Source organism: Tetranychus urticae, chromosome 1 (genome assembly GCF_039701765.1).
Source record: "Tetranychus urticae isolate SD_2017Ah chromosome 1, NJAU_TeUrti_SD_1.0, whole genome shotgun sequence".
Taxonomy (NCBI): domain Eukaryota; kingdom Metazoa; phylum Arthropoda; class Arachnida; order Trombidiformes; family Tetranychidae; genus Tetranychus; species Tetranychus urticae.
In genome coordinates, this window is record NC_142958.1 from 25,350,137 (window position 1) to 25,371,614 (window position 21,478).

The 21,478-nt window shown below is 32.6% G+C and overlaps 6 protein-coding genes across 8 annotated transcripts; 2 read left to right on the forward strand and 4 right to left on the reverse strand.

The window, feature by feature from the left end:
- Positions 1–750: 750 nt before the first annotated feature.
- On the forward strand, positions 751–1,937 carry LOC107368587 (DET1- and DDB1-associated protein 1). Its single transcript, XM_015936438.3, has 3 exons — positions 751–931; positions 1,139–1,274; positions 1,440–1,937. Exons 1-3 carry the CDS (start codon positions 929–931, stop codon positions 1,589–1,591), a joined length of 291 nt encoding a protein of 96 aa, XP_015791924.1. The 5' UTR covers positions 751–928; the 3' UTR covers positions 1,592–1,937.
- Positions 1,938–1,941: 4 nt separating this feature from the next.
- On the reverse strand, positions 1,942–7,573 carry LOC107368586 (uncharacterized). The gene is made up of 6 exons (XM_015936437.3): positions 6,979–7,573; positions 6,478–6,816; positions 4,546–4,664; positions 4,349–4,490; positions 2,465–2,603; positions 1,942–2,409 (listed from the first exon to the last, which is right to left on the reverse strand). The coding sequence occupies exons 1-6, from the start codon at positions 7,216–7,218 to the stop codon at positions 2,312–2,314; spliced, it is 1,077 nt and encodes a 358-aa protein (XP_015791923.2). The 5' UTR covers positions 7,219–7,573; the 3' UTR covers positions 1,942–2,311.
- On the reverse strand, positions 7,542–9,292 carry LOC107368630 (uncharacterized). Of its 3 annotated transcripts, none has more exons than XM_089270052.1 (3): positions 9,151–9,292; positions 8,784–8,959; positions 7,542–8,316 (listed from the first exon to the last, which is right to left on the reverse strand). In XM_089270052.1, the coding sequence occupies exons 2-3, from the start codon at positions 8,952–8,954 to the stop codon at positions 7,918–7,920; spliced, it is 570 nt and encodes a 189-aa protein (XP_089126178.1). In that variant the 5' UTR covers positions 8,955–8,959; positions 9,151–9,292; the 3' UTR covers positions 7,542–7,917. The 3 variants fall into 3 exon arrangements, with proteins under 3 accessions (XP_089126178.1, XP_089126179.1, XP_015791984.1); XM_089270053.1 differs by having other exon boundaries at positions 8,784–8,896; positions 9,151–9,282; XM_015936498.3 differs by lacking the exon at positions 9,151–9,292 and having other exon boundaries at positions 8,784–9,115.
- Positions 9,293–10,790: 1,498 nt separating this feature from the next.
- Positions 10,791–12,255, forward strand: LOC107368590 (proline-rich protein PRCC). Its single transcript, XM_015936441.3, has 2 exons — positions 10,791–11,553; positions 11,652–12,255. Exons 1-2 carry the CDS (start codon positions 10,888–10,890, stop codon positions 12,177–12,179), a joined length of 1,194 nt encoding a protein of 397 aa, XP_015791927.2. The 5' UTR covers positions 10,791–10,887; the 3' UTR covers positions 12,180–12,255.
- A 415-nt stretch (positions 12,256–12,670) lies between these two features.
- LOC107368448 (sphingomyelin phosphodiesterase-like) lies at positions 12,671–15,218 on the reverse strand. Its single transcript, XM_025162198.2, has 7 exons — positions 14,823–15,218; positions 14,551–14,736; positions 14,086–14,490; positions 13,843–14,009; positions 13,657–13,776; positions 12,980–13,594; positions 12,671–12,889 (listed from the first exon to the last, which is right to left on the reverse strand). Exons 1-7 carry the CDS (start codon positions 15,150–15,152, stop codon positions 12,763–12,765), a joined length of 1,950 nt encoding a protein of 649 aa, XP_025017966.2. The 5' UTR covers positions 15,153–15,218; the 3' UTR covers positions 12,671–12,762.
- A 422-nt stretch (positions 15,219–15,640) lies between these two features.
- Positions 15,641–21,110, reverse strand: tim (timeless). The gene is made up of 2 exons (XM_089270054.1): positions 16,556–21,110; positions 15,641–16,491 (listed from the first exon to the last, which is right to left on the reverse strand). Exons 1-2 carry the CDS (start codon positions 20,499–20,501, stop codon positions 16,241–16,243), a joined length of 4,197 nt encoding a protein of 1,398 aa, XP_089126180.1. The 5' UTR covers positions 20,502–21,110; the 3' UTR covers positions 15,641–16,240.
- Positions 21,111–21,478: the final 368 nt, after the last annotated feature.

Genomic DNA, 21,478 nt, shown 5'->3' on the forward strand with positions numbered 1-21,478 from the left:
AAGCAAAACTAAACTGGTAAAAATTAAGCGGGAAGAGTGAAATGGTTGAAAGTTGTATATGTTGATGTGATGATTATTAGTTGAAACGTATATAAATGATTGTTACTAATGAAGTTCAGTTTAACTGTTGATGCCAAATTCATAAAAAGACACAAATGCACACACAATGTTGTTATTGTCGTCGGGTTGTTACAGTTGTGTTGTTATTGTTGATTGTGGAATCGATAGTGTTGATGGCAAAGGGTAATGATGATGATGAATAAAGAAGATGATGCAAATGTTACAGGTGAAGGGTGAACAAATTATTAACAAGTGATGAAGGTGAAAAGCAGAAAGAGAGAGAGAAAAATTTAGATTGCAAAAGAAACAATAAAACAAAAATAAGAGGCAAATTATGATGCAGATGATGATGGTACCATCGGTTTCATCGTTTTGGGTCTATCTACTAACTAAGATTTTGTAAACCACTTTTAACTTTACTAGAGACTTGCTATCACAATTTTCTTGCAGCGACACACCTCTTACCAAGTGATTGGCTCTAATGATAATGTTACCACCAATAGCAAGTTAAGTGAAACTGGCGCGCTTTTTTCAACAACTCATCTTGCTCACCCAAAAAGAAAGGGAAAAAGATTTCACTTACTTTCTGTTGGTTTGAAAAGTGCGCTTTTGGGTAAACTTGTTTACTTATCTCTAAGGGAGACGAGTTAATAAGCTTAAAGCTTTTCTGCAAAAAAGCTATATTTTGGTTTTGCGATCTAGACTCTAAATGACTTGTACTCTGGTCTTGCTTATTTTGGTTTGCCTGTCTAAATCTAATTAACTTTTTTTTGGTTTTGCTTGATTATTGCTCTGTGTACAAACATATTTATTCATTTCAGTTCACTTATTGTGTCAAATATTCATCCTTTCACTTTGTAAAATTAAAATGGTAAGTGTTGCTTTCCATCTTCCATTTTCTGCCTTTCTCTTTTTTTTGTGTTCATCTTCCTGTTGGTGATGTTTGTTGTTGTTTTTTTCTGTTGTTTTTTTCTGCCATTGCTTCGTGGCTTTCATTTTTCTTTTCCTCTCTACTTACTTGTTTGACCTAATCTTATTTTATTCATTCCTTTTTCTTTTCTTATTTTTACTCGCACAGTCAACCACTGAATTCCTCAAAGGGCTACCTGTTTATAATGCAAATAATTTCACTCGATTCCAAGCGGATTCATTTAAATCGTCTTCTAAAAAGCCCTCAGTCTACCTACAGACAAAAGATTTTCCTCCTGAACAGAGTAAGTGTGTTTTTGCTATCAATATGTTCCTGGGTCTGGATTTGTTACAACCCAAGTATTCTATGCTTGTAAAATGCTCTTTGGTCTCCTTTTAATCTGTATAATTATTTATATTTATATTTTTTATGTTTATTTATAATCTTTACAAATATCTATTTTTTACAGCCATTACAACTGAAGGAAGCAACATTTTTTTACGATTTTTACACCAACAATGGGACAAGAGTTCAAGAAATCTGAAGAAGCGAGAAACAAATGGCGACGCAGAGAACGGAACTAGAAAAAGGCAGAAAACTGATAGCCCTGGCAGAACCTGAGCTAAATGACTACTTTCGCTTGGTAGATAAAGGTGGTATCTACAAAAATAATATTGAGGAAAGAAGATATAATTTGTTAATAATATGCTTCATGTAACCTATTCATGATCATTTATTAGCTAAGGTCAATTGTTACTTAACAATTTTATTATAAATGATCATTATCATCTATCTAAACACTTGTGTCTCTAACAATATTCCAAAACCAATGATAAGTTAACATAAGTAAAAACAAATGCAAATTCTTGCAATCAATCTCTTGTATTTTGGTAACTATCATATTAAAGTGGCGTTTCCAGCTCTGAGGACATTATTGCTTCTTGATAATGCTTAGACTTGAAAAGGACTTGTAAATTGTATTATCATTTTATTTGTGATCAAAGCCATTTTTCCAATTCTTTAATTTTCAGTCTTAAATTTCTACATGCTGCTCTGCTTAAGCAGAAAAAATCACACAATATGGATAGAGAATCATGCATTTTGCCTCGCCATTTTGAAATTCGTTTGGCAATCTTGTGATAATTTTTGAGTTCCTAAAATGGCGGCGATATTTGTGAAATGGATCCAGCCCACAAACAATTGGAACTTTTTGGTTGGTCCATTTTCAGTGATCGTATTAGTATTATCGGCTTACAAAAACTGAAGGAAAAAAACCAGTCACTTTTTTGACAAACAAACACAAAATGTAACTAGAAATTTTATCAACTAAAGGGTGGAACTTCAATAAGTTTCATGGGATCCTCCGAGAACGAAAGCAAGGTTCAGTGATTCATTGGTTGGTAAATAAAACAGCTTCCATATCATCGTATTGTAAATCACTATGGATAATTTAAAAGTCAACATTATCATAAACATTACAATTTCAATACTTACAGAAATCTGATGGTTTAATTGCTATCTCAATAGAGTCACAACCAAATCGATAACATTCATTTCTTGGTGTTAACCTAATTCCATTGTGTCCAATTATTTGTACAACAATACCAATTTTTGTTGCTTTTGTCAAATCAATCTGTTAACAATAAAAGTTAATTGCAGAAATATTGAGTTACACTAGTAGTCTGGGTTAAGTCAACAAAACCATAGTCGCTTTTTAACGATAAAAAGTAACAATACAATCGAACTTTATTTTGTACAGTTTCTCCATTATAATTTAATGATAATTAACTATTTTGAATTTACTAGTTTATTAACATTTACTCTGTAAACTCAGTGGAATCAACGATTTTTGATTGATTTGTGTGTTTATTGCTAAAATAAGACAAGTACCAGAAATACAATGTGCTTTCCACGTGTTTGGAAGATATCCTAGCGAACAGTTCAGTGGTGTCACCAGCAATGGTGTCTAAACTTAAACACTCTTGTGAATATGAATATTTAATATTTTGAAACGACTTTGGTCGGACAATCCTGGTACGGCTTTGGGCGATGAGGCTGTTTAAATTTAAATTAAGTAGCTGATCAAGCATTGTATGGCATCTGGAGATAGATCCAAAGCTATTCAGCCATTTTTGGCTCAGATTCAGTTCGCAAGCAATTTGAATATCATATAACCATAATCTATCGATATACAATATATCTGATAATCATAATCAAATTATATGGCAATCATATAACTGAGCCCAGGACAACCTTGTAGACTTTGGCTGAGGATGGTTACCCCATAAACCTAGGCTGATCATCCCAGATATTTAAATTATATTTGAAATGTAATCAAACTTACAATTGTTAGTATGGCATAAAGAGGATGCAGCTAGAGCCACTCAGCCATATTTGGCTATTGAATGAGTGCTATTACATTGAAATAAACTCTTATTACATTGTTTTTCTTATCTACAAACTAAACATCGAGATATGGAAACCTAAAAATTAACTTAAATTTTACCATTTTTTGTTAACTTAACCCTAACTTCATGGTTATTCCTAACACAAAGATAGTTGGTATTTGAAACCATCTTTGATTGCGGTTGATTAGCAAAATTTGAGGCCTTAATAAAGATGATTGAGTTAGACGCTGAAGAATCAGATTGCCATTTCCTAAAAAATCATCGAATGATCACAAAATTAGTGAAAGTATCGTTTGACAGTGAAATTTTGCTTACAAATTATCATAACTCAATTAGCAGATCAATGACTAACGATAAGTTTCAAGAATCAATCTTTATTAGCTCTAATCTACAAATATGTTGGTGTGAAGAAATTTTTCATGTTTTCTTGAAAAATGAAACTATTTCAGCAACAAGCCTGAAGCTTACACTTTTTTTTTGTAGCGAGACATCAATATTTAGCAATCTTATATTTAGAATTATAAAAATCACAATTTTTTACCATGAAGATTCTATCAGGGTTGCCTTGATGAATCGATAATGATAAACTGTTGAAGATGGAGGATAATATTAAAAAAAATTGACCTTAACTGCAACTTAATCATGAAACAGGTTACAATATCAATGAAAAGATATCGTCATTTCTAACATTTCAGAATGGTTTAAGAACACTTTTACCTTCATGCATCAAGATCTCGTGAGTTTAACCAAGGTAAACCAACTGATTAAACCTTTTCTCTAAATCACACTTAATGTAACCCTAAATCAAGCGAGATTATTCACTGTAAACCAATCAATCCTAAACAGACTTGATTTGAATTTTAAAACAAATCAATTGAAAAGGTCTCTCAAATCCTGATATTTCAACATTTCACTGTCAACATTTCTGCTTGCTACTTCAACAATTAAATCTAAATCAATCCAATCTTACATGTTTCCATCTTTTGGCCGTAAAATTTGAACCTGAGGCTAAGATCCAATTGGGATGAGTTAGCTCTATGAAATTGGGTAAAAAATCTGGTCGTTGGTACAATTGTCGGATCTTTTTCTTGCTCTTGGAGGCACAATTTTCCCTGTAAATGAAAAACAAATTACCAATCAATAAACTCTCCTCTAACCGACACTTACCAATTGGCAAACCAAGGTTTAGATTGGCGATTCAAATTGTTAAACAGCTGATTTGGCGAGGTAACTTGAACATTTGAAGCAAACATACAGACATGATTATCATCTAGAGTTGAATAAATCTGTAAATAAAAAGATTAATCTTAATGGGCAAGTAAACAATTTAAAGATGAAGATCAACTTGAAACACAAATTGAAACAAAAGTGACACTTTCTCTGTACAATATATTGAAGCACATTTTTTGATTACTCTTACAATACAAATCCATTTATACAATTAAGGTTGTTTGATGTTCACTCACTTAATCCCAACAAAAGTTCACAATTTATTGTTAATAATTCAAGATATTTGGGTCACTATCAAGGTTACTCTAATCAAATGAAACTGAATAATAACAAGTCTTGAAATGTAAATATTAATATAAATAATACATTGGTTGCTTGCGGCAAAATAATCAATCAGGAAACAGCAATTTACCTTTTCTAACTATTATCATTACTATTTTGCTTTCCCATTCAAAGCTCATCTTTTTAAAAATTCTTGACCATCACAGTCATCATCACCAAGATAATCATAAGTTGCTTTTTTCAATTCTCATCACTTGTAGTGATAGGATTGACCTTTTACTTAATATAAAATGAACATTTGGTTAAATTGAGTTTGGTGAGGCTTCAGGCAATTAGACCAAAATGTCGGATTTCCGTTTGCTAAAGATGAGGATGGCTGATGATAAATAATTGTAACCTTTTAACCGCAAACAGGCTTGATGGTCCGACCTGGACGATGATAAGGTTGGAGGATAAAAAAAGGTCTGGTTAGTCTGGTTCAATTGACTGATTTAGCATGTTGATAACCAAGTTAATCAAGGTAATCAATGGTGAAGGAAGACGGATATTGACAACAGCTTTTCAGCCTTTTTCTGCCACTTACAACTTAATATCAGGTTAAATTGATTGTGAATTGGGTCACTACAATTATCATCAGTATTAATGGTTAACGGTAAAGCTGGTAGCAGGGGTTGGTTACAATTTGTAAATGGTAAAAATCAAATATCAACTCAAACAAATATCAAGCTTACCATCAACTTAAATTGTAACACCATAACATACAGATATCAGAAAAGCATATTAACTGGTAATCAATGAGATAATCTAATAATAAACAGTACAAGTTCAATTAGATTAAAATGTGCTTCTTTATATCCATCAATGTTTCAAATCAATGTTTCCATTTTCATGCTTTCAGTATCTTTTTCAGACAGATTCAGACATTAACAGCAATTTACTGTGAAATCCAAATCAAAATATTGTTGCTGTTATTGTTGCTGTATATACAAAACATTTACTGGTTAACACTACCAGAAATAAGTAAACGTGTTCATAAATCAATTAATCCAAGCCTAAGGGATCATTTAAGTGCAGCTAATTGTCAACAGATGATATCGTTGATGGTGGCTATTAGAGATAATTAAGCCTCGTTCTTGTATAACAAAATAATCTGAAACCTCTCACAAGTTACCTTTTCATGAAGTCATATTTTAAAAAAGCGCATTTCTATTGTTTGTATTACATTGTATTTGTTATCGGAATTACCAAGCATCAGGTAATCGTTATATTAACAGTTGATTTACAACCTTTTTGCGTATAATTTGACAAATAATCCTGATTTAGATTGTAATTAATTGCATTATGAAATAGTGAATGTTGAAATATATTATGTCAGGTTGAAACCCATTTTATATTGATTGCTGGATTGGGTTCAACTGTGGTTAGCCCAGTAATTCCAGTTATTGATTTGGAAGTTGTTTTTTTTTTGTTTATTATTTTAATTAGTGTTGAGCAAAGTGATTAATAGTGAGGTTAATATCACGTTGAGTTAGTTAGATGCATTAGTTAATAGGTTTACACATTTGTTTGACAATCAAAAAGGCTTACCTGACTGAGAATCTCAATTGAATGGTTTGCATTTGAAAATATGGGCCATGATTGAATAGGGTTACTAATGTTGCTTGAATTTTCATGTGAAACAATGAAGGGTACTTTATTCAAAATATCATCCTCAATCTCATCTCTGGAATGGGCTGATAAAGTTAATCTTTTAATCTTATTTAAATCTTGACATGAGTAACACTGGAAAGGTAAATGGTTTGGTAATGAAACTGTTGCAACTGATTGTGGATCCTTTTTGGCTTGTTTAATTAAGATTGATGGTTGATTGTTGAAAAGTAAACATCGATTTTGGCCAACATAAGACCAATCCCAAAATAATTTAACCTGAAAAGCGAAAAGCAAACAATGGAAAACCTAAGTTGAGGCCTTTTTTTCCCTGTCACACTCAAAGTATAACTCTATACACATAACCAGTACAATATGTTCAATACTTGTTATATTTTGTCATACAATCAACAGTAAATTGTCATTAACATGTTGACTTACCTTGAGAAGAAATATCCGAATCAAGTAGAACGAAACTTTCTTGAAATAATCTGATGAATTAAGGATGTAACCAAAGGTTAGGCTTAAACAGATGATTACAATGAGTTTGATCAAACGGTGTAAATGGTTATTTGGTGACCAATGTATTGGATTAATGTTGAAATATTTCCAGAGTTTAATCGTGATTGGATTTGGTTTGGTTTTGACAGATTTATTGCAAGCAATTTGTTGATTTGCCATTACTTTTGCTGCTAACAATTCACTTGATTTTGGGTTTGGGTTTGGGTTGAGTTACATAAAGTTTCAGATGATTTTACTTGTAAATCTTATTAAATCTAGTTTATTTTATAACTATTTTTAAACAGGTTACACTTTTGATGGCAATTTGAATCAATATGAGGATAATTGTATTCAAAATATCAACCACTGAGCATGAACTAAGGTAATTGCTGTAAAATTTAATCATCTTTATGCAAAGTTTCCAGGCAAACTCAAGAATTGGTTTACCTTAAAAAATGCGTAAAGTTAATCTTTCAAATTGAATAAAGATTGAGCAAAATGAATAATAAGATTATCAATTTTTATTGTGTTATTATTATACTATTATTATCGTAAAATTCAATACAAACTTAATGTTCACAACAAGTCAAATTTGAGAAACAAAATACATTTGAGTGGAAAAATAATCATCGCTAGGAATGTTGAGATATTTTGTTGACCTTTTCAATTGGAATAAATTAACTCTGAGTTTTGCATTGAAAATTTGTAACAAAACGATGATGATTATGATGGTGATGGTTGGTGATAGTGATGGTGAGTACGATGATGGTTTTGTCGATGAATGGCGATTATGATGATCTTGGTGAATAGTGGTTATGATGGTGATGGTGAAGATACAAAAAATGAAGAAATGCAACAGAATTGTGATATTAACCGAGATTAACGAAGTAGATAAAAATTGTAATAATTTGATGGATTTGAAATTGGACTAATATTTTCCAATGAACCAGTTTTTAAATCAGCTTTGGGTGTGTAAACACAAACAGTGTAAATACCAGGAGATTGTTCATTATCATTGGTTACTTGGGCACATCCAATTTTCTTTGATCGTCTCCAAATTAACTTTGCGAAAGGTTCAACTTTCTTTGGAACCAAGCCTTTAGCAAAGCTGTAATAGTGTACTCCTTTGTACCATTGGGCGACCAATGCTTTACAAGATGGTGATTTAGTTCCCGGTATATAAGACCAATTGAGTGTGTAATTTGAATAAGGTGAGTTAGGATCGTCACTGACTGTCTTACTCATTTCCAAAGCTCTAGTCCGAGCCAAATCAAGAGCCTAAAGCAAAAAGAAGAAAAAAAACAATAATCAGTAAAAAAATGAAAGGCTAGCAGTTGAACACAATGGGTTAAAGTTGAATAGCACATGGTTAAACTGGTTGGGTTTTTCAAAAAGAGCCTGTCCAAGCATATTATTATTGATTATTACTGTTAATTAACTTTAGAATACACTTTGATATTATCACTAGTCGACAATTGAAATGAAATGATCAGGCAAAAAACACGGAAATAATTAGAGATTAGATTGGCAATGAAAATATGTTATAAACAAGCAAAAACCGTTGAACACTTTTGACTCATGTGTCAAAATGTAAACTTAAGGGAAAATCTTCAAAGTTTGATTGTAATCAAAGATTAAATTCAAAGCTACTCTAAATTGAGAGGGAAAATCATGATAGACTTGTGGTATGATCTTGAAGATGAAAATTATAATTGTCAATGACTTGTTATTAGTATTGTTATTACCTCACGATCATATGTTAAAATTGGTACTCCATGGAGCTTACGATAATGATTATGTTGATAGAGGCAATCACTTAAGAACAAGAAATCCGTTGTTTCCTTGGTCTCACCAGACACTTGCATCGGGATAAGAAAACATATTATAAACGACAATATAAATAGCATGGTTGACATGATGTCTTTTGTCAGCGTAAATGTGAATCACAGTTGATATTGGATGGAATTGAAGATTGGAGAAAGCCGAAAATTGCACCAAAAAATAGGTTCACAAAAGCAGAGTTACAGTGAAAACAAAGTCTCGTTGGTTGGTTAATGAATGAATAAATGAATTTGAAAGTTATCAGTTGAATGTAAAATTTTGGAGACTTACTCGGCTTTCCTCTCTATCTCTCTCTCTATCTCCTTCATTATCATCCTCATCATCATTTTGAATTGGTAACCGATAAAAAGAGACTTGATTTTCCCGTTAATATTGAGCCTTAAGGCAATTGTTTACTGTAATACCAAGGCAAAAGGGAGTCAAGATGGCAAGACCATGAAAGAGAGGTAATATAATAATTTTGCATCTTCTCTATCAACTTGAAACAGGGTTTTACATGCTGAGAGATCCATGGTTAGTCTGATTACCAGATTTAGCCCTCTTCAGGTCATTGCTTAGCAATGATAATTGTAATATTAATGTTACTGATGTTGACGTTGATTAGGGGATGATGATCAGGTTGATGAAAAGAGACAGAGATTTCATTTCTCTCTCTCTCTCTAATCTTTCTTTTCTGGTGAACGAAAAAAGGCGGTTATTTTGAAGAGTGAGTGCTACAGGAAGAGATTGAGAGGATAACCTTTATTATCATCATGAATTGAATGTTCAACTTGAACTTGAATATCTTTTGGTTTGGTTTATTACTGTCCAACCTTGAACCGGTTTCCGTAATACAAAATTAACTACTAATACATTATCCTAGATTCAGTTCAGTATCTAATCCCTTTCACATCTTACCTTTACCTAATAATACTGATATTATTTTCACTTTCAATCAACTTTTAGCTGTAAACGTTCAACTAAATCAGTGTAAAATTATTGTAAATATCAATGGCTATAACAACCTGTAACTCTGTGTAATTGTTATTTTGTTGGTAATAATGTTCGTCAACTTGTGATTATCAAACACTGATTGACCGAATGATACAATAATTGTGTGAAAAACACTCGTGGATACAATTAAGATTTGTTGATAAGCGTTTCTAATCGTTTGTATTTTCACCTGAATTAATGGTTTCAAGTATTATTAGACATTGAAAGTCAATCTGTTTTTTAACTGAATTTTATTTGTAAAATACAATCTTGAAGAGGATTTTCACGTCAGTTAACTGACTTTATTTGATTTATTGCTGATTGTCCTGTCATAGTTAAATTGTCTTCCATTTTTCATTGATTCTGTCAAAGTTAATGATATACGTTTATAGCTATTATTTAATCAAACAGCTACATATTATAAATTTACATCCGAGATTTAAGTCCATAGTTGGTTTAAAATAATTCAATAATTCAATAATTCAATTATAATTCAATTTAGTAAATTTGGTAAAAGGTAATTAATTGCATCCTTGGCCTGTTAATAAGGTGGAGTAGATTAAGATTAAATTCATTGGCTATTTGAATCATTCTCTGGATTTAGATTGTTGAATACAATTGATTATTGGAATGGTTTTTGGGGTTAAATTTATTATTGGGACTTTTTATTTTAAGGGTCTGTTTGGTTGACCAGCAAGAGTCTTAATTTAGACCAAATTGGGAAATGAGGAGAATTGATATTTATATGAAATATGTGAATAAAAAGTTGTTTTAATAAATCTAATCTGTCTTTGATCACCTTGACCTGATTTATTATTAAAATTATTATTATTAAAATTAATACTTTTTTAATGCTAAAGGCAATTTAATCTGCGCGCCATTTACTTCTGTTTCTTTACATTTACTTTGCTACGCAACTGTTGTTTTTGTATTTATGTCAAGTTGAACTGAAACATAGCTTACTAATTATTTATTTTTTTGTTTTTTTATTTCTGTTTGAAATTTTGTTATTCTATTTGATATTAACATTTAATCATGCCATTAGTTGCTTATGAATCTAGTGATGATGACGAGGGTTCTCAAGGAGAGGAGATAATTGAGTCTTCAGTTATTTCAGTTACTGATAAAGATGGCCAAAAGAAACATGTCGATCAGTTGGCTGGTCCTTCAAAATCAGATAAACCGCAAGCAGTTCAAGTTATCAAATCGAATGGTTCAAATGGGACAGTAAACGATTATGATTACGGTGTGAAACGTGTGGAGGAAGAACCTGATGTATCTTATGGTGATACAAGTCAACTCTCTGTTCTTAAAAATTTATCTGAAGCTGGTAAAAAATCATCAGTACCTGTTGCAGTGACCGCTGGCCTGAGTGATATTGTGGTGGTTGATAAAAAGTCTAAGAAAATTAAAGTAGTTATACCTTCACTGGACGAAATGGATTGTGATTCAGATGAAGATGAAGAAGTAGGTCCTAAAAGGAAAATTACTCCAGCAGGAGGTTGCTCTTTAAAATCTTTACTGCCAAAACCAAAGAATGCTCCAAGATTTAATTCTTCTCTATTTTCATCAACACCAATATCACAACCAACATCATTATCATCAGCATCAACAACAGTAAATTCATCTGTTGCTTCACTTATTCCTCACTCAATTTCACGGCCAAAAACTGGTATACCTCCTTCAAAGCGACCTAAAAAAGTTAGTTCGATTAAATTTATCTGTACCCATTTCATTTGTTGAAAATGAATCTTTATATTAATCAAAAAATTATGCTTTTCATTTTCTTGTGTTTTCAGGCTTCTGTAAAATCAAACGATGATGATGAAACTCCAACCTCCTTCTTTTCATTTGGTGATGTACAGTCAACTAAACAATTGGATGCAAATATTGAAACGATCATACCCGTTGTTAAATCCAAGCCTGAAGCTGAGCTTAAATTCAGTGATGTAGATTACAATATGCCAACAACATCATCCAATTATTCCCAGCACAAAGAAAGTAAACAACCACCAACTACTAACATCAATGATCCAGAGTTTAAGAAATTCATAGCTTCTAAATTTGGTGAAGAACCAGCCGAAAAAATCGATATAGTTGAAGTAAATGTTGGCTCATACTTAGCAGGCAATCATGAACTTTTAAAATCTATAAGCATGGAATCCGGACCAACAGTTAAAGGACCTGCACCCAGTCAGTTAGCTAAAAGAAAGAATCAAATTACATACCTTGCTTATCAAGCGAAGCAAAGGGAAGTGGATCTTAAAAATCAAATATCCAATAATAAATTTACTAAAGCACAAACAAGGAGTAGATATGGCTTCTAATGTCCTAAAAAGTCAAGAGATAAATTTTTCAAATTCATAACTAATTTGATTAAAGTTTATTTTGTACATTATTCAATCTATACTCGGCTCCACATATCCATGAAATCATTGTTAGAATCGTTCTTGGAGGTTAACTCCTCAGACCAAGTTAAGGATTCTCATTGATTAGTGCTTCTGCTTTTGAATTTTTATCGGGACCAGAGGCCCCTGGGAGAAATAGGAAAAGAAAGTTGTTATAACTAGCTTAACCTTAACAATGTTGTCAAAGCGACTTATAAGCGTTTATGTGAATGGGAAATTACAGTCGCTACTCTTTGACTACTCAATCGAGAATCAGTGATTTCCAATGACTAGTTTTTAATAAAAATAAAGTTTAATAATGTTTTTTGGTTAAAATTTTCTGTTGACTAGTCGATATAAAGCATTTATTTACAAAATAACATTTAGAGTTTGAAATATGACTGATTAATAGGAAGCTTTTACAGAAAATAAATATTTAAAAACTAGTAACTTTACTAACAATTGAACACTTATTACATTATGGTACTACTTCGTACATTTTTTAATTTAATAGTTGACTCTGTTAATTTGCGAGTGGTATTGGTGCTGTCCGCATTGGTAATTTTACAATATGGCTGTTGATGATCGCCTTCTTTACACTTTCATCCCATTTTTGGCCGCTTTCATCATCAGTCATTACATAAAAATATCTGTAAAAAAGGCAAAAGTGAAAAGCAAAATTTAATTAATTAACTGGTGGAAGATCAAGATGAGAAGAAATTTGTAAAAAAAATAATTACCTGTAATAATCAGCAAAAAGTTGATCATCCTTTTCAAGCCTTTTTAAGAACCGATCAAGAGCTATAGGAGTTATTTGGTCTGTTTCAAATAATTCAGATGCTCTATACGCTGATTTCCAGTTAATTTGATTAGAAAATTGATCCTCAGTTAGATTGAAATAATGTGTCTCGTAATCTATTATGATTCCTTGGTTATCCATCTGGTAAATCCGATAGCCTGGGTTTGTTTGAGAGTATGGAGTTAGCGCTGGACAAATGAATGCATAACCAATCGGAACTGTTGGATCAGTCAGAGAATAGTATAGTCTAAATTCATCTCGATGATCGTGTCCATAAAATTGTGCTTTAACTGTATGTTGATAACGTTCAATGATCCTAATGAAATTATGTAACCAAGCCTGAGTACATTCCTTATGATCTGGAGCAATATGTCCAACCAAGTGAACTTTATCACCTTCTTGTTCAGCCTTAGTTAATTCACGGACCAGAAATTGTAATATATCTCCAGGATCAACACTGTCATATAATATCCATGGGTTTGTCCGAGCACAGAAATTGCTATTGTATTGGATAATCCGAAAACCAGGGCGAACCTTGACAACATAATTACCTCGTCTTGAAATGAGAAAAGATAAAAGCATATAACGAACTGTATTCAATAACTGCCGTGTATTTACCTTTTGAAATCATCTGAATACTCTTCTGGAATCCACTGAGCCCATCTATGGGCCAAACTTTGATATAGCCAATCATTAGTTAAATCATCTCGATCTATCTCTTTGGCTGACGGGGAAAAGCTGGTGGCAAAATATTGGTTAAATTTATCGAAACATAGTCTTATAACTTAATCATTTAATACTCACCTATTAACTGGAATAGCTTCATGATTACCAATGGATGAATAAACAGGAATTGGTTCAACTATTTGATAAGCTTTGTCCATTATGTCTAATAATGAAAGTGTTGTTGCTCTCCGGTAACTCCAAACATCATGAGGAACCACATCACCAGTACTTAAAATATATTGTAGCTTTTGTTAATGATAGGGAAAGGTTAATAGCAGAATTAATTTAATGAACCAAGGAAAAGCTCAGCAATTTACTCACCATATGAGAGCTTTCATTGAGACGTTCCATTGTTTGAAAAATGGTTGACACTGGTGTATCACAACCTCTGTAAGTTCCCCAAAAGCCAGCAGCATCAACAAACTGATCAGTAAATCCTTGGTCGGGGCGACAACAAACGGGTTCATTACAGTTAGCAACAGTACCTGGGACATACAGTGGATCCATATGAACATCTGTTACTTGAGCAAAAGCGTAAATTGTCTGGTCTTTTTGTCTCACAGTAAGTGATTCATTCCTTATCATCTTTGATAGATCATCTTCAGGTAACTTAACGGTCCAATTTAGCTTTTCAGTGGTAAACATGACACATCCTAACCCAATGGAAACACCACACATTTCTTCAGATGTCAATTTGGTATTGAATCTAACGTAGTCAAACACATTCTAGAGATAAATTGTAACAGTTAATTTAAATGAAAATTTCCGACAATATTCATTACTTACTGCAACTTGATCCATCATTTCCCGGCAAATATGTTTCTTTTGAATCCCCAAAGAGACGCATAGCGTTTCAATCATGTACAAATATGAATAAGTACTCAAATTATCATTTGTATACAATATTGATAATAAACGACAAGTTAAACAAGTTGTTGCTGAAGTAATTCCTTCTCTAACTCGAGTAAAAAACTGTTAAAAATGGGTAAAAAGACGCAAGATTATAAAATTGGTTAACAATTTTTGCTGCTTAAAGCTAAGGAACTTAAAAAACTTACTTCTTGAAATGAAACAACATCCAACATACGCTTCAGAATATCGTAAACATATGAATCTGTCTCATAGTGAAGACTAGCCGAGTTGCGTTTTGATTCATTATCAGATGAACGGTTGAAAAAAGATTTAACTTCAAAAATTAACTTTTCCAATTGTTCAACTTTGGATGGTTCCTCTGTTAATCTTTCAATGGGAAAAGGTAACTGTTTGAATGGGAAAAAAGCAGCATTGAAAGAGACTGTTGATTCTGAACTGTTACCAATTGTTATAGATGAAGCTGATAAACAACTCAAAGTGAACAAAACTAGAATAAATTGTAAAGTATAATCCATTCTGGTTAACAGTTAAAATTAACTAATCACTAGACACTATTTTCAATTACATTAAATGATGTGATTTATAAAAGAGCATCGCTTATGTACATCAATTAAAATTTAAATTGTGTTTCTACGCAAGAAAATGTATTCCTTTATATTCACAGATAGTAATCCAATATTCCTAATTACATTACTAATTATGATGGCCTATGGATGATTTAACCTTATGAATTGCAATTAAAAATTGCGCTTACACTAGTAAATCAGTGGATTTGTTCAAGTAACAATGAAACAATTGGAGCAAGGTTATAATGCAAATGTAGCTTTAAATGATCAGTTATGATCAACTATGGTTTTAATCAAAATGATAGACAAAACTTCCACTCAAGATCAAGGTTTACTTTGATTCCCGGAAGGTTAAATTAATCTGATGGTTGTTACCTCGGATGTATGCTAAATTGTTGGTTAAAAAAGGGTAAAATTGGTTGAATATCGAATAACAATGAAAAGGTAAAATGATAAGTTTATTTCCAGTGGATAACAATTCAAGGGTTAACAGGGATTAAATTAAAAAAAGAAACAAAATAAATAGTAAAATATTCATTAAAATGTTAACAATTGAAATAAACTTATGATTAACTATTAACATTAATATTAACATTCAGATTTTGCTTCAATCAAATGAAAGCAAAAATGGATTCTTTATTTATCCAAAAAAAAGGCTAATCCAAAATCTCATCAGTCTCAAGTACAATTTTATGGCAACATAAAAGGTTGAAATATCATTAATATTAGTAGCAATACATGCAATTGCTAAATTATAAGATGAAATGTGTAATCAATAAACTAAATTTAAATCAACATCATTTTGAAATAAATTAGCTGTCAGACATAAAATTGAATCATATTCTGCGTTTGAATATGATTGTTAATTGAAAGTGAGAAATATCAGGTCCTTAACGGCATAGGATTTGTAAGTGTTTGCCAATTTACCTTCGTATTTGTATTAATTATAATAACGAGTTCTCACTGAGTTTGATTTGATTGTGTTTTTGATTCATAATATGCATTTACAATTGCTCTTGAAGCAACATTTTCCCTTGTTACAAATTTCCAGTTTCCAATATTTCTTCAGGCTTAAAGAGTAAATTTTTTGTTTCTGGTGATGATATTTTACAGGCAATTTTAAATATTATATCAGGAGTAAATATTATAGGAATTCTGGGGTATAATTTTGAAACATCACTCGGTGAATGGAATCCAATTCGGTGTAATAGTTCAATCATTGGTTTAGAGTTTAAAGCCAATTCTTGTTTCTCATTGAAAGGAACGATTGGAACTGGTTGTCCAAGCACTAGAAATTAAAAATAGATAACTCATTAGTAAAATGTTGACCAATCAATCCATTCAATACTTACTATTGCTGAAATAGGCAACTGGCTCAAGTATTCGACAATCTTGTTTAACCCCCTTAACTTCGCACATTTTAACGTTTACAATGTCCAACAGAATTGATCCAATCCAAGAAAGTTGATCAGCAAAACCCATTTTAATCAGTTTTTCTATTAACCGGTCAATTTCTGCAACTTCTCGAGCCGTTTCATCCAACATGTTTGAGTCCTGGTCAATGTTCATAAAATTTGTTTCCTCGTGATGCAGATTTATCTCTGTTTTAATGAGTCCACATTGGTTTAAATCCGAAGAAAATGAATCAATCTTTTGATATGAGGATGAATCTTTATGATCCTGGATATGATAGTCTTTTTCAATATCTTCAATTTGATCATTGGTCTCTTCATTATCATCACAATTTATTAATAATACTATTTCTGGCTTTTTGCTTGTTTCCATACCGTAAGAGTATTCCATGAATCGATCATATTCTTCAGAGGATATGATTCTTCTTATCATTAATTGTGAAATTAATTCAGCTCGATCTAGATTAATGCCTTGTTCTTCCATTATAACCTCTAAAATGCAAGTTATTGGATCATTTGTTTGTTCATATTGAAGATATAGCCAGTATAATTGATCGTGATTATTATCCAAATTGGTTAAATCAATGGATGAATCTTCATCAGATACACAAGATTTAACTGAACTGCAAATGGTTGCATGGTTAGTCTGATGAGTTGAAGTGGCAATCGATCCTGAATCATCTCGTATTTTTCCGATTATGTTTTCATCTTCACAGATTATTTGATTATCTGACGATTCAGTTGTTAATAAAAAGCCAGATGATGATGCTACAGAGCAATTCATTGGCATTTGGTCAACAACTGAATTATCTGTTGAACGACCAACACCAGAAGAGGCACCAATCAATTTGTTTGATTTGTTGGCATTTGATTTGGTTGCTGCCTTTACGAAACGATTCATTACATATTCCATTAAATCTTCCCAAGAATCTAAAAGTTCCATATCAGATTCCATTATAAGAGAAAAGGTTTTCAAAATGATTGGTTGAAAGAGACATTCTGGGTTTCTTAAATCACCAGCAACATGGTGCATAATTGTAAAAACACAATTGTTGACCATTTCACTATTGGATTGAAAGGATTCCAATACTCGGCCATATTGTTCCATTACTTTAATTGTGGCAAATTGTGAAAGGTGTTCAACGAGATTCAAATTTCCTCGCTGGTAAGGTTCATCGAGAAGAAGCAGCAAGTGGTGGTGAGTAATGATTGAATCAACAAGAAATGATTTAGGATGAATGATTGGCGAGTAGCAGCGAGTAAGCAACAGGAAAAATTGTCTCAAACCAGTCATTTTGGCAAGAGACGATCTTAAATTATAAAGTGATTGCCTTTCCTCTTCTCCAGCTGAGGATTTACTTATGTAGCCTGAAATAGTCATGATCATTTCTTTTAAAGCAGACATTAATAATTGAAGTTTTCGGGTTAATTTCTTAATATTGTCATCTTGAAGTAACTGGCCATTTATAAAATTAACATTGACTCCTGTTTCTTTGGATGAAGGTGAATTCATAGTTAAATCTGGTGACGATGATGATAAATGTGCATGAGATGTTGATGGTGGTATGGTTGAAGGGGAACCTCCGATGGCCCTGGTTGAGAGTAGTTCCAGTTCCTCGTTAATAATTAACCCATTATAGACTAGGAATGCAAACATGTCTATTTGCAAAATGGGTGATATATGGTTGTAGTTGAGATCAATGGATGAAGATATTTTGAGGAAATAACTGAGTAACCATAAAAGGTGAGAGATATCAAGAGATGACGAGAATGGGGCAGATGGTGAAGATGAGTTCGATGTTGATGAGTAAGACAGGAGAAGCTCCTTGGAAAGATCAACAATAAGACAGGAGAAAAAATTATGGACAAATTTAAGAGTAAACTCTTTGAGAAGCGAACAAATGTCATTATCACTTGGAGCGATCGAATCGTTACCAATTGGAGTTGATTTGGATCCACAGGTTTTCTTCTTATCCCATGGAGCAATCGGTTTGATTGAAGATTCAGTTTTAACTGAGTTTGGGTTGATTGGAGAGGAATTTACAGTTTGATTAGGGGAAGATGTTGTTTTGGTTTTCTTGTTTGAATAATAATTAGGTCGATCTTTTGATTTATTTGATTGTGATGTTGGTAGTGAACTATTAGATGGGTTTGATTGATAATTCTTTGATATTGGTTCAGAAGATACCGAGATTGACGATAAAGCAGCTGCAATAGCAGTTTCCATGCAGATTGATGGACAACAATTAGGTGGACGCGGAGCGGAGGAACAATTTTTAGTCTTTCGAGTGACATTTGGAGGATGATGGTGACTTCGAACGGCCTTAACTCCCTCATAATCGGAATCATCCGAGTCGTCAGATTCTGTAGGCTTAACAGTTGACGATTGATGAGGCTTCATCACTTTATGCATACATCGAGTATCTTCTTCGGATGAACCAGAAAAACCAGAAGTCTGGTTACCAATAATGTCTTCTTCCATTCTCTCATATTCTTGAGTATCTGATTTTGCATCATTTGAAGGTGAAAGAGCTGCCTCATTTTCATTGGAATCTTTATGATTTTTAACCGCAACAAATGTTTCTCCATTCTCCATGGAAATATTATCAGACCCGGAGTCTTTCCTTTTCATGTTTTTTCTCCATTCACTATTAGAAGCGTTTTTCGTTTCCATATTATTAACCCGGTTTGCGTCGACTGTTTTGGACCCATTGGTTTCCATACTTTCCTCGTTGGAACCATCCGTTTGTTGATAATATCCTGAATCTTTTCCAGACTCGGATGATTCAGCTCCACCTTCTTTTGACGATGAAGAGTCAGACAATATGGAATTTGAAGATGATCGCTGAGCTGATAATGTGTGATCACTTTCAACGTCATCTTCAGAACAGTCAGAGGCTGAATTTTTAGTTGAAATACATTGTATTAACTTGGAATCTGGTTGGTTCCTATAGAGAATCGTAATCAACTGGGCAATTTGACAGATCCAATTCCTTCGGTATGGAGTGGACATCAAGAATAACAAAGTATTGTCCAAACCTTGAACCATTAGACTCCAAATAAGTCGCCTTTGAGTATCTTGCCAGTCATCTTTTGAAAATCCTTCGCTTGTAACTCGACCATTACTATTCCCTTCTTTATCCACATTTGTTTCTTCACTTTTCGACTCTGGATCCGATTCGAAAATATGAGGTACAATCTTATCAGGAACATGGAGAAGATTACGAAAGAGTAGAAGACAATCACGGATCAAATTTCGTTCAGTATTGTCCAATTTAGTCTCACTTGAATCAATTTTTCCAGATAGATTTTTTTGGATGGAAGAAGAGGAAGCAAATTTACCAGAATGAAAACAGGGCAAGCTTTGATTCGAATGGCTCGTCGCTTTGAAATTGGACGATGAAGTTAACGAAGCAAATCTCATGGTATGTATCAATGAAGCGGTTACTCGGTTTGAAGAAATGAAAGCCTTTTTAGCATCTAATAACATCTTCTGGAGTTGTTTAATTCTTGTAATCAACGAATGGCTAGAACATCTCAAATCATTTAATTGACTGTTGGGTTGATTGTAAGCGCCAGGTAACAATATTTCAGCGGGTAGAGTTAAATTGACCAAAAGTCTTACAGTGGTCTGTATGATTATCGGATCAGCAATTATTTCAGTTTGTTCCACAATATGGAGTAAATCTCGTTCAATAATTCGCGAAAGTCCAAGACTTAGGCGAATGTTTCGAGTTGTTAAATTTTCATTTAACAATTGATTCTCAATCGAGATAAGAGTAGCCAGACAATCCGAGCTAATCTCATAATGGCCATTTTCACTTTTCCAACCAATTGATGAGCACAAAGCCTGAAGGCTTGAACGATTAATTAACAGGTACTCCATAGAGAACCCTTGGGTAAACGAATTGATTTCATTCGTTGAAGTTGAATTATTGACTGGAATTTTGAAATAATTTTGAGGAACAAAATTTCAAAAATAAATCTCTCAAACTGAGGGAGAAGACAATTGTATGTCTGTAAGGGGTAAACACCAGTAAAGAGGGGACAGTGACCAATAAAGGTGATAGGGCATCAGATGATCAGCTATTGTTAACTTATCAATGATATTATCAATGATAATAGAAAATTCAATTTTTTAATTAACTAAGCTATTTTGGGTAGCATTGAGAGGAAACGAAAGTTGAACAAAATAACAAATGAAGCGAACGGTTGAACAGCAGGTGAGCGACACACACTTGATAGGAAAGAAAGGATCCAGGAAAGTTTCTTTTTTCATCACAGAAATGCACTCAAGTAAGATAATTGGTTCAGAATGAATTTGTGAAAACAGTGAGCAAAGTCAGTGAACACAGAGAGAGAGAGAGAGAGAGCTAGAGTTGACCATTTCCCTCTTACAGGGGATAAAATGAAAAACAATTTCAAGGGGTCACCGTGGTTGGATAAAGTATGTTTATAAAAGGCACGTTTTATTTCTTGCGCACATCTTGCTAATGCCTTTTTTCACGTGCTTTTGCTAACTCGATTTGTCATCATTATTTTCATTATCTGTTCAATATTGAATCTTTCTTGTCGCCATATTGGTAATAGGAGATGAATACAATCACGTTTTAATCTGAATTTAACTGCTAACCATGAGAAATGCTTTTCATGCAACCACCAACATCTCGATTCCTCTTTCTTACTCTAACTCTTTCTAATAAATCGACTCAGAGAAATAATTTTCATGATCTGATTTAATTTCTATTTAGACATTTGATTGATATTGTTATTATAGTCATTATTGCTATATTATCCATATTACAAGTCAATACAATAAATCCGATCACATACCTATTTACATCAACGTGATTTGTTTTCAAG